The 15,985-nt window shown below is 41.4% G+C and overlaps 1 protein-coding gene across 2 annotated transcripts in view; it reads left to right on the top strand.

Annotated features, from left to right (window-relative positions):
* The window catches only part of vav3 (vav guanine nucleotide exchange factor 3), a 90,345-nt gene continuing 74,360 nt past the window's right edge, over positions 1 to 15,985 (top strand). For both annotated transcript variants that reach the window (XM_030756777.1, XM_030756778.1), the window contains exon 1: positions 1 to 381. In XM_030756777.1, coding sequence (XP_030612637.1) covers positions 175 to 381 — 207 coding nt within the window. In that variant the 5' untranslated portion in view covers positions 1 to 174. The remainder of the gene's footprint in view (positions 382 to 15,985) is intronic.

The raw sequence follows: 15,985 nt of genomic DNA, 5'->3' as shown, positions 1-15,985 counted from the left end.
TGGAGCAGCTGCCTGAATCCCCACCAGCCTTCTGCCGCGGTCCGCTTCAGTTTTCGTCAGGTTTTAGAGTTAACCGGTGTAGCATGGATACGATTTAGGCTCAATACAAGACACCACCGAACAGTCAACAGTTTCATTTAAAGAAACCTCCTAATTCCGGCCGAAGTCAGAATAATGATGGAGTATTGGAGGCAATGCGCGCTGTGGTTGATAAACTGCAAGGTGCTTCCAGCTAACCACCGGGTTACGTGGGACTCTGCTCAGGTATTTGACTTGGCTCAAACCCTCCGGGATGGAGTCCTCCTGTGCCATCTGCTCAACAACCTGAAACCCCAGACCATCAACCTGAAGGAGATCAACCTCCGACCGCAAATGTCACAGGTAAGAAGCGGACCGCAGACACCCCTGATGTCTGTTCCTCCCTCCGCCGCCAAACTTGGCCCGGATGGAGAGGGCGCAGCCGGACTCCGTTAGAACCGGGTGGCTTTAAAGTTTCACTGCTTTTCGGCAAAAAAAAAGGGCACTCCTGCTAGAACACCGCTGAATCTGAACTCGATTACAAAGCCTCTATGTGTAATTCGGCACGATGTTGTTCACAAATAAAGAAACGACTCAAAGAAATGTTGAACTTTTTAAGAAAACCTTGCCACGATCTACCGTCCCCGCTGCGCACTTTGGTGGCGGAAAACGGTACAAAAACGACGGTGTCAAAACACATTTGTTACAATGTCGTTCGTTGCGGTCCTCGCTTGTGTGCGAAATGTATACCGAAAAAAAAAAAGCGCTTCTTTCCATTACGGGGAGCTCATATTGGTTGTGTTAACAAGTACGTTTGACAGATGGGCGAAAAAAAATCGCTAAACTGCAAAAACAAATGGACTGAATTTGGAAGCCATTATTGGGGGGCAACTTTGAGCTGTATAGAAGTTGTAGCGTGACCGAAAACGACCACAAGCTGACTCTCTCATATTATTTTACTTCAATTAGTTTAAAGTGAGGCTCCGAGTGGTGACTGCGAGAGACGAGACAGGTCAAAAATAAACAAGGGCTCTCCATCGGCCCTCTGTGGATGATGTTGGTACACAGAGTGGAAAGGTTGAGAAGTTAGGTTTTGCTGTGGAGTATCATAATTAGAGAAACTGATTGTTTTTTAAAAGATTAGCCACAATGATAGATAAGATGGCAGTGCCTTTATTTATTGCTATTTTTGAGAATTAGAGCAAAAAATAGCATGTTTGGCCTGCCTAAGAAAGAGTAAGAGTTAACAAAGGGAACCATAACATCTCCTTTGTCTATATTAGATAGATAGATAGATAGACAGATAGATAGATGTGGCCATGTGACTCCTCTTTTATTTTGATACCATCTGCTTCAATGACAGGACAGCTTGAACCAGGACCAGATTAATATTCTCCTTCATAACAGTGAATCTGGGTGTCTGGCTTGGTGACAGCACACAGCGACAAAGCCACTCACCTACTGAGTCTGCAGGCCTGTTGTAGGAGTATTAGACTGCCTGAGTAACACATACACACACACACACACACACACGCGCGCACACACATCAGTGTGTATTACCTGTAATCGATGCCCTAATGCTCTCATCCACTGCAAAACAGGTGATTAAGGTATAATATCAGTACGGTGATGTACTGCATGTCTGATGGAGAGAGGGGGATTAGGCTTGTTTCCTGGAAAACAAAAAACAGTCAATATGGTATGGAGTTACCGCTCGTTCACAATTCAATTGAGGATCCGCCGTTTGAGCTGAGCATACAGGTCAAGTGGAACATTTAAGAAAGCATAAGATTTTAATGTTATCAGGGGCAATGGAAATAAACCATCTTAAGGATCTGCTTACACAGTGATTTCAATCTAAACCTGATCGCGGCTGTAAGAGATGCCGGTTAGTTCATTTACTGGCAGATGTTATGTTAGAATCAATGTCACTGCTAACAGAAAGTTATCAATAGTTGAGTGTTTTCTGTGGCATAGTGACAGGCTGTGTGTGTAGAAAGGTTATGAACTGCACTTATGTACTCATTGCCTAGCCTGGCCTAGACTCGGTTATTTATAGACAGACTGTGTTTTATGCATGGTTGGATGGCTTACACACACCAAGCCAGTGATGAAGCTACACTCAAAGACAGATTAGCAGTAGTAGTAGGCTCGAGTACAATAGACAAAGTCTATCTGTTGCCGCTATGCTTTGTAACTGTATTTTCTAATTTCCAATTAAATAGTGTGAAATATTAGTTCAGTTTGAGTTTTTTAGGTTGACGTAATTTCTTTGGAACTGCTAATGCAACCCACACAGGCTGCCTTCTGCTTGTTGCGATATACACTAGGATGTGAACTGCATTACTACTATTGGCTGCTAGGATTTTCAAAGAGAAAAACCTACCAGACAGTAACAGCAGTTATACACCTTTATGACCTCTTTATAGGTTCAGCTACTGTTAGGTTTGTTTGTGCTTCCAAGCTCTGACTCTGAATATTGAGTTTTTGTTCTCAGGCTGGCATGTCAGTAAAATCATGACTCACAGCTTTCTCTTTCAAACACATTCGCACCACATGAGGCTGGATATCAACTCCCCCAACTCCTCTTACATGCACATAATTATATATTTAAAAAAAAAAAAAAAGGGTGTCAGAACCCCTCCTACAACTTTCCTCCCCCTGTCTCCCCTAAGTTAAATTTATATAACTGAGGGTGGAGTTGCTTCCCCTTTTTCTCCCTGCATAATTCATGAGGACCGTGGCAGCTACTTTATCATTGGCCAATAATAACACATGGGACGCCACTGTGGCCTCACCCATGGGACCTGCGAGATGGAAAGACAAAGGCAGTGGTAGGCTGGGGCTACAAAGGCTCTGTCTGGCCTCCATAGAGGCATCTCAGAGCACATAATGGGACCTGCAGGGCTAGCTTGCTGTGTTGAGGTTGGCTGCTTTAATTAATGTATGGTGCTTCAGGATCTCTGGAGAGCTCGCATGTGTGATGTTGCAGTCAGTAAGGGCTGCTTCTCATTCTGCATTAATTGTGTTTAGGTAATTTGTAAGGGTTATATAGTGAATCATTCCTGTTAGGAAATGGATCATATAAGGGCATCAAAGATGCTGGATGGATGCTGGATTAAAAATCTGCCTATTTGCTAATAAAATGAATTGCTGTGTACTGCAGCCATCTTTCTGGTGAAAGATACTGTTTTGAAGTCTTGAGTTTAGCCTTTTTTTCCCCCTGTTGCTCTCTTGGTTTTCAGAGCCAGGAATGACCAGATTTGGCTAGAAGTTGGAATGCTAAGTTATCGCTAAGGCTAAATTGGTTGGCAAGGTGGATCCACAGACTGCAGGGAACACAGGCACATATACATGCTATCTAGTGCTAACATATAAATAAACTTGAAGTATAGAGCTCTTAGATCCTCTTATTACCATTAACTGGACAGCAAGTAATATTTTTTGTCAGGTAATATCATAAAAATGCCTGAAAAGGTACAACACCACAAACACGATGGAGACATCTAGTTCAGCGCCTTAAAGTGGCTAAGGTGAAGCCTTGAAGACAGCTCACGGTTACCTTAGCAGCCACTTTTCTCTTGTGTTTAGGCTTTAACACATTGTAAATAAGTGAGTTATTGTAAAAATTTACCTGCACTAGAGTTGTCAGTAAAGGGAAGTTGACCAAAGATACAGTAAACATGCTTATTTCTTAAGTAAGGTTGGGCAATGGAAGCGTCTCTAGGGCCTGACTCGCTTTTAGACCTAGTTTTATGTGTTCTTCTAGGAAACTGCAGTTTATGTTTTGGCACTTCAGTGTTGGCATCAGTTTTCAAACTGAGAAGTTGCTCCTTTGTGAAAGGAGAAAAAAAGATGTCAGAGATACAAAAATGATGCAAAGATTGGATTAGAGATTAGAAATCCCATTTTTCCCCTGTTTGTATGTGTGGAATTGTGTTGCTTGCTTAAAAGTTCCTGTTAAGGGCCTATTGTCAGTACAAAGTGACATTTTCGCCCATTTTGATCAGAGCTTTTACATTTCAGGAATGACTAGAATTATAGTCTAGACACAGCCCAGCCAGTGTGGCATTTTGCTTTTCTACCAGAGAAGGACCACATAATCAGTGGTTGTTTTTTGACTCAGTGGAATTCAGGGTTTAACTTTAAGAGGAACTATGGATTGCTTGTCATGGTGCAACCAGCAGACCACGAGGTTACACACACCGCATGTACGTTTTCCACGCGTCTGTGTCTTGAGAAGCTTTGTTCTGTGAAGTACTGAATGCTTTATAAGACTTCAAATCTCCCCCAAAACCTCCATGTGTAGGGTTGGTTGCATTGGTCTGTGTGTGTCTGTGCTCATAACACAACAGTGAAAGAACAGGGTCCAGGCCTGTCAGTGGCTGACTGTGAATTTGCAAAGAACTGCATGAAACTGTTGTTGCGTTGGATTTAAAAGCATATAATTATATCATTTGATTGAAGTTGAAATCTGCCCTTGTGCCCTCCCCCCAGCTTGTCTCGCCTACTGTTGCGTTCCATGACACAGGATTTTAAACTGCAGCTTCAGAGCGAGAACACTGTCACAAACCAGCCAGCTGCTAAAAGTTTGTCACTCAGCCCAGCCATGAGCCTCAACGTGCACAGGAAATCAGGAAATGGAATAGAGGAAGGAAGTGAAACTAAACATGCCCTTGTTCAAGCTCAGACCAAAGCACACAATTAAGAGAAAAGCCACTTCTCGCTTCTCATTGTACAAAAAAAAAAAAAAAAAAAAAGACTTGTCCTTTATAGAACTGTCTTCAAAGATTTCGAGGCCCATTTTTCATTTTTGGAAAGTGAAAGTGAGAGAATGACGACGTGTGAATGCTAGTCTGGTCTAATTTTAACATGCATCAAACAGCAGAAAGAGTTTTCAGAGAGCAACAAAACTGAACAATACTCAGAAAAACAACAGAATATGCTTTCTAATTTTGAAGGGGTGCTATGAGGAACCGATTAACACATTTATGAATCGCATCAATGCGATCCAGACTAGTGTGATGTAATGCATCTATTACACAACTATTAAACAACTTAAACCTAAATTAAGCAGCTAATTTATGCACTATCATTTTCCATGATATATTTTAACAGGCGTGCTGTTTCACCTGACCTGGATATGACTCTTTAAAGGCATAACAATGGTACACATGGTTATGCATTTTACATGGTACATATATAGGTTTTATCTGACTCAGACCAAAGTTCTGTGATGCAAAGCACAGAAACCAGTTTCACAGAGTGAGCTCTCTGTGCAGCAGGCTTCAAAGGCTCGCTCTTCACTTGCAGCGAGACAAAAGTTAGATACAGAGATTTGAGTGGGAGAATGAGAAAGACAGAGAGAGGATGTCTTAATTTTATTTTCGGTGCCTGTGCAATGAGGCAAGTCATATAAAGCTAAGCAAGTGTGACCTGCATCTACATAACAGATTGTGATCCTGTTTAAAGGCATGTAAGAAGACGCCTCAAATGTCAGCATCTAAATTTGCATTTGCAGAGATCTTTCAAGTAGTAAAGTTCAGGGTTCAGGGTGCGGTATCAGAAAGCAGTTACACTGTATTTATAGAGGTACAACAACTGAAATATAAGGTATTTGATTCTGAAAAGAAAGGTTATAGATAATAAGGGTGGGGGAAAAACAGATACAGCATTGTATTGCGATATTTTGTGTGGTGATATTGTAGTGATGCAGTAACACCAAATATCAATATTTTATTAAATAAATAAAAATATTCTGGGAATACTATGAACAAGAGGGCTCATCTCATGCACCACCATCCGGAGATAATGTTAGCTGAGCACACTTACATTAAATCGGCTCAACCAACAAAAAAACATCCGACACTGGACACAGAACAGCTTAACAAAGCTACCTTCCTAATTCAGAGCAAGCAAATGGCTCAGTCACACGAGCGAAAATAGGACAGCAACCTCCTAGCATCTACCAAAAAAAAAAAAAATGATGGCTGCCAGGTGATTGTATTGAATTCTTTCACATTCTGTGACCGATTGCAACTTGTGGTGACTAAGTGGTTGCCCAAAGCTCGAAGTTGTTGCACACTCAGGACCACTTTTGATTGCAAGGCGATCGCACAGGTCACCTGACAGCAGGCAACCTTTCTGCAAACAGTTGCAGTCTGACTGGGACTGACTGCAATCACTCTGAGAGAGATTGTTGAAGGTTTGCAAATAATTGCTGTCTAGTTTATAAATACAGATAGATCGCCACCATGTTGCCATTAGTCTGGCTGCCAGCTGGTTGTATTCTGGTTATATTCCTTTAAAACAGGAAGGTTGCTGAGCACAAACGTAATAGATAAATGTGAATTTCTGTCAATGTAGACAGCAACACATATGATTTATCATAGTTAATTGCTGTATTATCAGAAAATTGCCAAACTGACTCCTTGACTCTGCCTATAGCAACAATGACGGCAGTTTTTAATGACAGTGTTGGTGTGCTTGACAATCTCATTTTGCAGCAAAAAAAAATAACTGAAGTGAGACAACTTTATCCTGATGGATAAAACAGAGGTGAGTCCCACCTCTAATAGATAACATGAACCACGTAAAGAGATGTGTTTAGATACACGCTTTAGTTGTACATCACAGACTCGCATCGCACACAGACCTGCTCTGTGGACTCTATGGACTTGTATGTTTACCTTATAAACTCCTATTATTAGTATTAGCTGTGCTTTTCCTATTCTGACAAGTCAATGGCTGCTGGAAAGAACTGCTAATGTAATGTTTTTTTGTGGAAGTGAGAATCTGCCGTTGAGTCTTAATGCAGTCTGCTATACAGCTCTTTAAGCAGAATGAGTTTTGTAGAGCTTTATGCATACAATCAGAAATTCAGAATTCATGTCTAAGTGGATTTAATCTTCGTAGTTGCTTTCCAGTTTAGTTTCTTTGCCTCTCAGATATCATATCTGCACTGGAGCTTACTTTTGCTGCTTTTCTACTGTCTGTTGCCTTTTGTAGAAATTAAAGGTGAAAAAAGAATCAGCGACCATCCTTAATACTTAATACTCTCATCCTTATTGCATGCGCACTCACACCTGTCGGTACGCATCGTATGTAAATTTTGCACACACCACCAAGTGCATGCTATTAGTATGCGGTATGCAAGTGTTCAGAGACAGCTCGTGAGTCCCATGATGACTGCGTCTGAGTTGTTGGAGCTTGGCTGCCCTCGTCGATTCATTTTGAAGAAAAGATTGCACCTGTCAGAGTGTAAACACCACATTACTGCAGCCATGCATGCCACATTGGTGCAAGGCTCCACGGCTTCCCGTTCACAATTCCACTGCAGTCGCGCTGGTTTGTTCCACCGTGTCATCCTGATGCCGTGCATATACATGTGCGGCTTTATGTACAGTGACATGGACGCAGACATTTGCAAAGACGCCATTACGTTGCATCTCACTTGCGAATGTGCACAGAGCAAACTGACCTTTCTTCCTGTCACCAAGGTAACAAGCCTGAACCACAGCCAACCGGTAAAGGCTACACCCCAGTGCACATTAAACTATAGGTAATGTATATGTTGATTTTATTAGGAGCTATTCAGTGGTGGAGAATGTACTTGCAATCAATATTTATTATGTTACTCAGTTCTGGTGCTTTGGATTCAGTTAATCACTGTTGAGTGCTCTGAAAGCTTTAAGAAAGTCAATACCGGCTGTTGTCTTTACCGGCAAACAATTATTATCACAAGTGGCATTTAGTTTTCAGGGAGACCCCTCAGCTTACAGTATAATTATTAACATTTAAAGAGCTACATTAGCAAGTAATAACTACAGTTTTAGCTTTTATTTAAGCTCAGAAATGTCACGATGCTATCTGGAAGGCAGTCAGGAGTTGCAGATGTACACATAGATGATACCATATGACCACCAACCACGCTCATAACCTTTTACTGACAGGTTTACTGTTGCAGAAACATGGAGCCAGGTGAGCTGTGTAGAAATGAATGGAGCTGCATATATCTTTTGTGCACATGAGAGAGATACGTTTTTGTACAAGTGTATGGACCCAGAATAGAAAAGCCTTCTGCAGGTCAGGAGATTACTGTCTTTTCCTGCAGGGACAGTAATGTGTAAGGTGCCCTGTGCTGACAGTGCAGAGGTGATGGATGACTGTTGTCTGTCGGAAATGGGAATGTCTGCATTTGTGTAATGGAGACGGAGAGGAGGAGAGAGTCCCTGAAATAGATTAGGGATAATTGTGACTCAATGCATGCATAACACATCACAAGCAGGTGATGAGGATGAGGGACAGTGTCAGTTAAAGGGCTGTGTATGTGTATATAGAGTTTTACACCTTCTTTTGGGGGAATGCCACAAATAAACCTTTGTGAAAGCAGGAAATGGATAAACCTTCAGTTTATCCTTCTAAATGTGTCTTTTTACAGTGTAAACCCAGAAGTACCCCCTGCACAAACCCATATCATTTAGACCCCCTCGCCTGAATGGGCACCGACACACACAGGTCAGACAGCCATTGACCCCGGCTCTGTCAAATAACACAGCAGTTATTCACATTTTTTTATTCACACAGTCTACCAAGAGGTAGAAAATAAGGGAGAGGAGGAAAGAGGAGGAGAAGGAGGAGGGATGCTGTCGGCTCACCATTCACGCTTCAGTGTTTGCTCATTCAGTGTGTACATTTTATTTAGTGCTCGACACAGTTTATATGACATTCAACTCTCCACAACCCTGACTCCTTTTAATCCTATTGAGCTGGTCACAGTTGAGTTGAAACTACTTGACCTGCGTTGCTGCAGCCAAGAGGGTTCATATCTCACACAGTAACACTAATTCACTTCCCTTATCTTCAGGGGTGGGGTGGGGTAAGCTTTGTGTACATGTGGGGGTCATTCGGGTTAAAACCAGGATTTAATGGAAAATGGCTTCCGAGTCACGTATCGGTGTTGTGGGGGAGGTAACCAGGTTTTCCCCCTTTTGCCTTTTTGTTGCTACATGAAAAAGCAGAGAGGCATGGGGGAGCGGTACTGTATGCCTGCTCTTTTGTGTGGTTGGGGAAATCAAAGCTCTTCAAAATGTCAAAAGTGTCACGAGGAAGGTTTACTGTCATCTTCACTTCTTCCTGTGATTTCTCACTTTAAGTGTCAGGAGAGCTGATCGTGCAGTTTAGGGCGTTATTCACCTTCATGTATGTAAATGTGGTCAGGTGACGCTGTGAACGTGTGCGTTTCAAAACTCTGCTTGAACAACATGATTTGAATTACTGATCCTTGTGTGCTGTGTTAGAAGACATGGAGTACCTACTCTCTTGAAAATTAAAGACTCTTGTGGACATTAAGCTTGAGTCATTTCTACAGACTGTAATGGAATAGACAAATATGCTCAATAGCACAAACTCAATTGTTTCGATCGTGTGCAGTGAATTTGCGATTTTGTAGCCTTTGAAATGGTTGCTTTGAAGGATCAGGTCTGCAACCACTTGCAGTCATCCAGGCAACTTTGGGACGTTAAGATGGTGATAAAATGGATAAGATGGAGTCTGCTTCAATCAGTTCGTGATTGAATGGGGTCAAGCTGTCAATTAATTGCAACTCTGTTGCCATTCACATACATAGAAGTTCACATTAAACAAAAAAATCACATTAACTACTTAATTTCTGAGTCTAGCCAGAACCTTATAGATTTAATCTGAAATTCCTCTGCAAATAGGGACATAGTTGCACCAGGATGGCAATTGAACAGCAAAATGACCTAGGTGCTCAGCAACTATATGCAACTATGCTGCTATATAGTGATTCTGTGTACTTAGAGTGAAAGAAGTGACAGAAATGGAATAATTTTTATTTTGGCATATCACTTTAGAAAGCTAACATGGCAATTTTCTTTATCAGACGTGTTGTTTACACACTGAGCAGACATGGGTTGAGATGTCAGTAACTGTTTCTGATTATCTGACAGATTAAAAACCAGCACTGATGTTCATTTTTGCTCTACATTGCTCTACCACCCCCTGAAGGAAATATCTGGCTCTTTAGCTGTTTGCCAGACAGGTACCTAATTTGTCTGTCTGTCTGTTTTTTTTTTTTTTTTTTTTTTTTTTTGCTGCTATGAAGGTTACATATACTGCAGAACATTTGCATTGAAAATAAGTTCCTGCTGCATCTGTGATTGGGGGTGATCAGAGCAATGAACCAAAACAATCAGCTGAGAGACGGTAAAAGAACCTGTAGACTAAAAAAGGTGTCCACATTGGAAGCGATTCACAATGAAGCAGTTATCAGAGGCCAATGACATTCATCAGCTTCAAGCAGTGACTGACTAAATAAAGTGGCAGCGCAAAGTGGGCTGGTCACAAGATAATCTTTTCTCGACTCTGAGGCAAGTGAATGAAGCGACTACCAATGAGAGTGAAGGATACCATTGATTAGATATGATGGGGTGGTAAATACATTAGAGGGTTACCTAGGCAATGGGAACCTGGAACATCTGCTAGTGAGTGACCATCGGTGATAAAATGATGAACAGTGAGTGAATCTCTTCCTGTGTGGATGCCCCTTTAGGTGGTGGTGATTTTCTCTGTTTTTGCCATCATGAATTACCCTTTTCAAATGATACACTTCTCCATTTTTAATTCAAAATAAGCATTCAGCTTTTTCATTCAGCTGGGAAAAAAAGTGCACATTCTCATTTTCTCTCTCTCTTTGATACCATATTGCTTGCCCCCGACAATTACTCCATATACTGAATGGAAGAATTAGTCGGAGCACCACACAGAGCTCCTGGACTCACAGATGACTTTCACCCAAAGCTCTAAAGGGAGTGGGCATAGTCACATATTGGAAAGCTGTAGTTAAAGAGGTGATAAAGAGGTTGTCATTAACTAGCAGGGAATATTCAGAGTCACGAATGAATGGAAGAATAATGGGGACTGAAAGACTGCCCTGAATTTCAGTGTGTTTCACTCATGTGCAAACCAAAAGCTGTGGCGTTTTAGCACACCTCACAAAAAAGGAGTCATGACTCTATACTGGAAAGAAAAGCTGCTAAATACTTTGTTATATTGATAATATTGTGTTAGGATAAGTAAGATAATGAGCGCCTGGCTAGGCTGCCTTTTGTAATCATCCCAAGCAAAGGCGGAGAGAGAAAGCAGTGTTTTTGACAGTGTCAGCAGACCTTTGCTAACCTCCCACCTCCCATTTCCTGGTTACACAACTGACAAAAGCTCCTACATGACATGGATGTGACCTGATCGCTTGGATAGTGATATCTCGCCCATCGGTTATAACTTAAGAGTCTTGGCAACAGAGCTCCGCAGACCAGCCCTGCACGCATGATGTAATTCACACCGGATACAATATCCGAGTGATGGAAAGTGGCAAGAGAGTTAAATGTGATACACCTAACGTATAAATCTCCTCTACATTTCATTGTTTCCTCTTTGCTTTCCCATTTTGCTATGAGCAAGCTGACGACAGGTGGGGTGCCATGAGCCGAGAATTTAGATTCTTTGCACAGAGGCTTTGGGTCCCTCTGCAAAAGATGCTTTGCAATTAATCGATGATAAACAAGGTTTATGCGGGGCGATGGCCAAACGTCTGGCTGTATTTCATTGCGAACATCTATGAGAGAATGAGACCAGGATTTCATTAAGCACCACAATGCACACAGGGGCCATAAAAGGCTCCAGCTTGTTGCTATGGAGCTTAGACTTGTATCAGGGAATACATAAGCAGAAACTGGATATTACTGTGGATACAGGGGCACACTGATATACAGGATTTCTTCTCTTTGACTTCTTTTCCACATGGTTGGTCTCAGAAATGAAATGCTCTTGTTAGATTTGAAGCCCTCCATCAATCTTGTACTGTATAAACTATGCATTTTCATTCAAACTGAATCAGTGTGTGTGGAGTTTCCTGCTGAGATGTCACAACTTAATCTATCCTTAATTCCTTATTCTCCACAATGAAGTTGTTTGCTGGTTTCACTGAAGTGCAGAAACAGGTGCGTGAACATGGTCACATGCATTTGCCTCAGATGTGGTACGGTTTCAGTGAGAATTTTTTTGAATAGAAGACTTATAAATAAAGCTCAGCATTTGTTTTTTTTAAGGCAAGCTCATCATAAATACATGAGAAAAACACGCATGCTTGATAAGGATCACTGCAGGGGACACTTCATACAGTTTGACTTGTGACAGAGTAACACTTGCGCGTGTGACTTCAGTCATTCTCTGTTTAAAAAAAATGTGTTACTGAGCTGCATATGAGAGATATAAAACCTCAGATTTACTCTTTTAACAGTTTAACAGTTTTAACAGCATTTTAAACAGTTTATCAAGAAAATATAACTAAAAAAAGGTTCACTTAGGGGTAATGGCAGGTTACCAAGCTGACATAAAAAGATACATTTTCAGTTTAATTTCAGCTGAATTTTATATATAGAGCTCCCAGCTGCAAGTTAATACTAATGTTAGCTTGCATTTGGGCTAACCATCGATGCTTTAAATTGGAATTTTCTGAAGCTCTCAGATTTTCAGATTTCATGGGGTGAGCTGAGATTTGCAGTTCTTTTCCTCACACAGTGATTAACTGTGTAGCTTTCTAACTGGAAGGAACCAAATTAAGACAAACTAACCAAAATCTATCATTTAGATAATGCAGATATTGTGTAAATCCCCACTGAGCCACCAGAACGGCTCTGAGATTGCAGTGGGATCTAAAGCAGAGCCTCTGCCACTGAGAAATGAAACTTCCATGGGGTGATGTGCTGCTCTGTAACGTTTAAGTTGGATGGCCTCTCATACTAACATCAGCGTGAACACCTTGACTCAAGCATTCCCAGCAGAAGGTCACATTGTAAGATGGCTGATGCTATTCATTTCACCTGTCAGTGGTCTTAATGCTGTGGCTGATCCGTTTATATCAGGCCTCTTCTTAATGGCAAATTCTAATTAATTTAAATTTTCTCCCTCTGAACTCACTCACTCACTCATTGGTCTGGACGTAGATTGCACATAGATTGCAGACACATATGTATACACACACACACACACACACATCACACACACTAGGCCCTTCGATTCCTGTGCCCCAGAGAGTCACTAATGCAGAACAAAAGCTGCCAGTGGAACGGTTAGCGGTTGCCTCATCCTGCTCCACTCTTGTTAATACAATTCCCTCTTTGCTGTCTTCAGCTCAGCGCTGTAGAGAAGCTGTCTTTCATACAGCATGTCCTCTGTGAAGCTGCTTCCCTTAGATAATATAGTGAGGTCCTTTGGGACTCTCCAGAGACTCCAGGCAGACAAGATGTGCTTGTCTGATAAAAGAAAGTGATGTGTACAAGTGTAAACATTCAATATTATTCACTCAGTGCTTGCTTGCTGTTCTACTCTTATCTAGGGCTCACTGGCTGGGGGCTTTTCTCTCTCTTGTGAAGCCATCTGTAAAGCCTAATTCAATTGCAGTGGAAAGGCATTTTATATTTGATGCATGGACATGTGCTGCACAGACAAATCTGATTCTGCCATGCAAGGCAAGGTGTGTCATCCGTAAATCTGGCTGCTTTTCTTCCTTTCCTGTGCTCCCAGTTTTCCGAGATGACACTGACTGAATTAGTTTCTCAAAAGTTGCCATACACGATTACAGTCAGGCTTGTAGGTATAGACTCATATATGTGCTTTCTTTAACAAACAGGAAATAGCCAATGAAATCTGGTTCCTGTGGAGTTGTTTACCCAAGAAGAAAAAAAAAAAGAAGACAATGACGAATCTTTTTGAGATGCACACATCTAAATAAAGGACCAATGGAAAGATTGTTCTCTTAAAAAAAAAAGACAGTATTTCCTGTAATCCTTCCATGCAACTAGACCTGGCTCTCACCTAAAGTAACTGAGCCTTTTTCCCTCTAATTCAGATACTTTTGAGATTTTTCAGACATTTTATAAAGCTGACAGGCACTGAAGTCAGTGCATCTTGCTTCTTTAGATGCTGATATGATGCACAGTTTGCATCATTTAGTCTTCTTCTATATATACACCAGTACGGTGCTTTCAGTTGTCTGCATTCATTGTAAATCCTGATCCCCTGTCCTGGTTTGACCATAATACCTCACTGCTCAAATGCACAAGCCACACAGCCATTCTCGTGCAACTCTGCATTGGCTATGATATTGCGCTGTCTTTGGATCTGGTGTGTCGGTATTGATTTACCGATGGTGACTCCAGTCATTCACCGATAGTTTTGTCACATAACACATCTAATAATGCTTTGACAAATGCTGAAAAATGTTCCCAGCATTTTGGTGGACGGTGATGCGGCCAAAACCATTACAAAATCAGATCAATCTCTTACATCAGCATCCCTTTTTTTGTGCTACATCCTGTATTAACTACATTAAGGCTGAGCCACAGGTGCAGCATGTTGGCTAAGCGCTGTGCGTTGACATCGTCACCTACGCTCTGCAAAAAGAGCCTTAGACATCTCTAACTTCATTCTTCAGCTCTACCAACCCCCCCCCCCCCCCCCCCCCCCCGCTGTTTTTTCAGCAGCATTCACTGGTTCCATCTAATACGGATAAACAGTTTCTGGATTGAACTCCATTAAGATCATTAGCAAAAGTTTGACGCTGCAGATGAAACAAAAACACTTGCACCCTCAGTAAATGACCTTGTTTATTAGTAGAGTTACTTATTGATTGTTTGATTCAATTTTCATGTCTCAGCGTGCACCCTCGGCTGTAATTAAGCTCACCGGGTATAAGACTTAGCTGAGGAAGAGTTTTTTGGCCCTTTCTTTTCATCTTCATTAGTGTGCTTGCATTGTGCTGTTTGCCCGCTAATAACCTTGCCGTCACCAGAAAAATGAATATAGTGGCAGATTTTGAAATGAGGCAAAGTGTCCCACCTTTTCACAAAGCTCAATGAGGTATAAAAGAAGAAGGAATTTTCCTTCTAACAAGTGGTTCATGCTGTGAAAGGGTCTGTTTTTAATAGGGGGTTGTAAACCTGCATCTCCAGAGCCTTTTTACTTTTGTCCATCTCCAGTGGCTCCCCTGTGCTTCGACAAAAAAAATGGATGGCTGAGTTATTGTTAATAAAGGTAATAATAACATTGACTGATATGGGATTTTTAAAAACAATACCAATATTGATATCTGATATTTTGATATATATCGGCCAATATTTTTTTTTCTTTCAGACATGCAAAACATAGAGTTCCCTAACATTTGTTATGTGTAGTTATTTATTTACTCATTTACACTGCCTGACTCTACTTGAATCAGCTGTTTGTTGTGTTTGTGTGTTACCAACAGGGAAATTTCCCTCTGGTGGACAAACTGCATCAGCAACATTGATAACATGGTTGTTTCTCTTCCTTAACTTTTTAATTTTCATTTTTGGCTATTATAAGTATCAATACTGATTAGGGCTGCAACGATTCATCGATTAACTTGATTAAATCGATTCTAAATATTTATCGACACAAATTTACTGTATCAATGCTTCGTTTAAACTCTGCAGCGCTCAGCTGTCTCGGTGTAAGCGGCGCTCCTCACTAGCATTAGCAGCATTAGTGCTGACGTCTTTTTGTGGGTTTATTGGGGGCTGGCAAACCAACATAGAACTGCATTACCGCCACCTACTGGACTGGAGTGTGAATCACTCACGTATACACAAGCACACATTCTAAAAAGCTCTCCGTCGCTGCGATGGATTTCATTTAACACAGAGTTGATCATCACTAGAGTTGCCACCTGTCTCGTAAAATACAGAACCCCGTATGTTACGGGACTCCGTGGAATACGGCTCCGTAACATGCGGGGTTCCGTACTTTACGGGACGGGTGGCAACTGTCGCTGACATGCATTTCCAAGCCTCCACTGCTCTCTGTGTGTCTGTGTGTGTTGTGCTCGCTGAGAATTTCAGCTGCTATTTTTGTCTTTACTTCAGCT

Source organism: Archocentrus centrarchus, chromosome 20, assembly GCF_007364275.1.
Source record: "Archocentrus centrarchus isolate MPI-CPG fArcCen1 chromosome 20, fArcCen1, whole genome shotgun sequence".
In the NCBI taxonomy this organism is placed as follows: Eukaryota; Metazoa; Chordata; class Actinopteri; order Cichliformes; family Cichlidae; genus Archocentrus; species Archocentrus centrarchus.
Note: the sequence above shows the minus strand (reverse complement) of the source record. Positions and strands in the feature narration are given on the sequence as shown.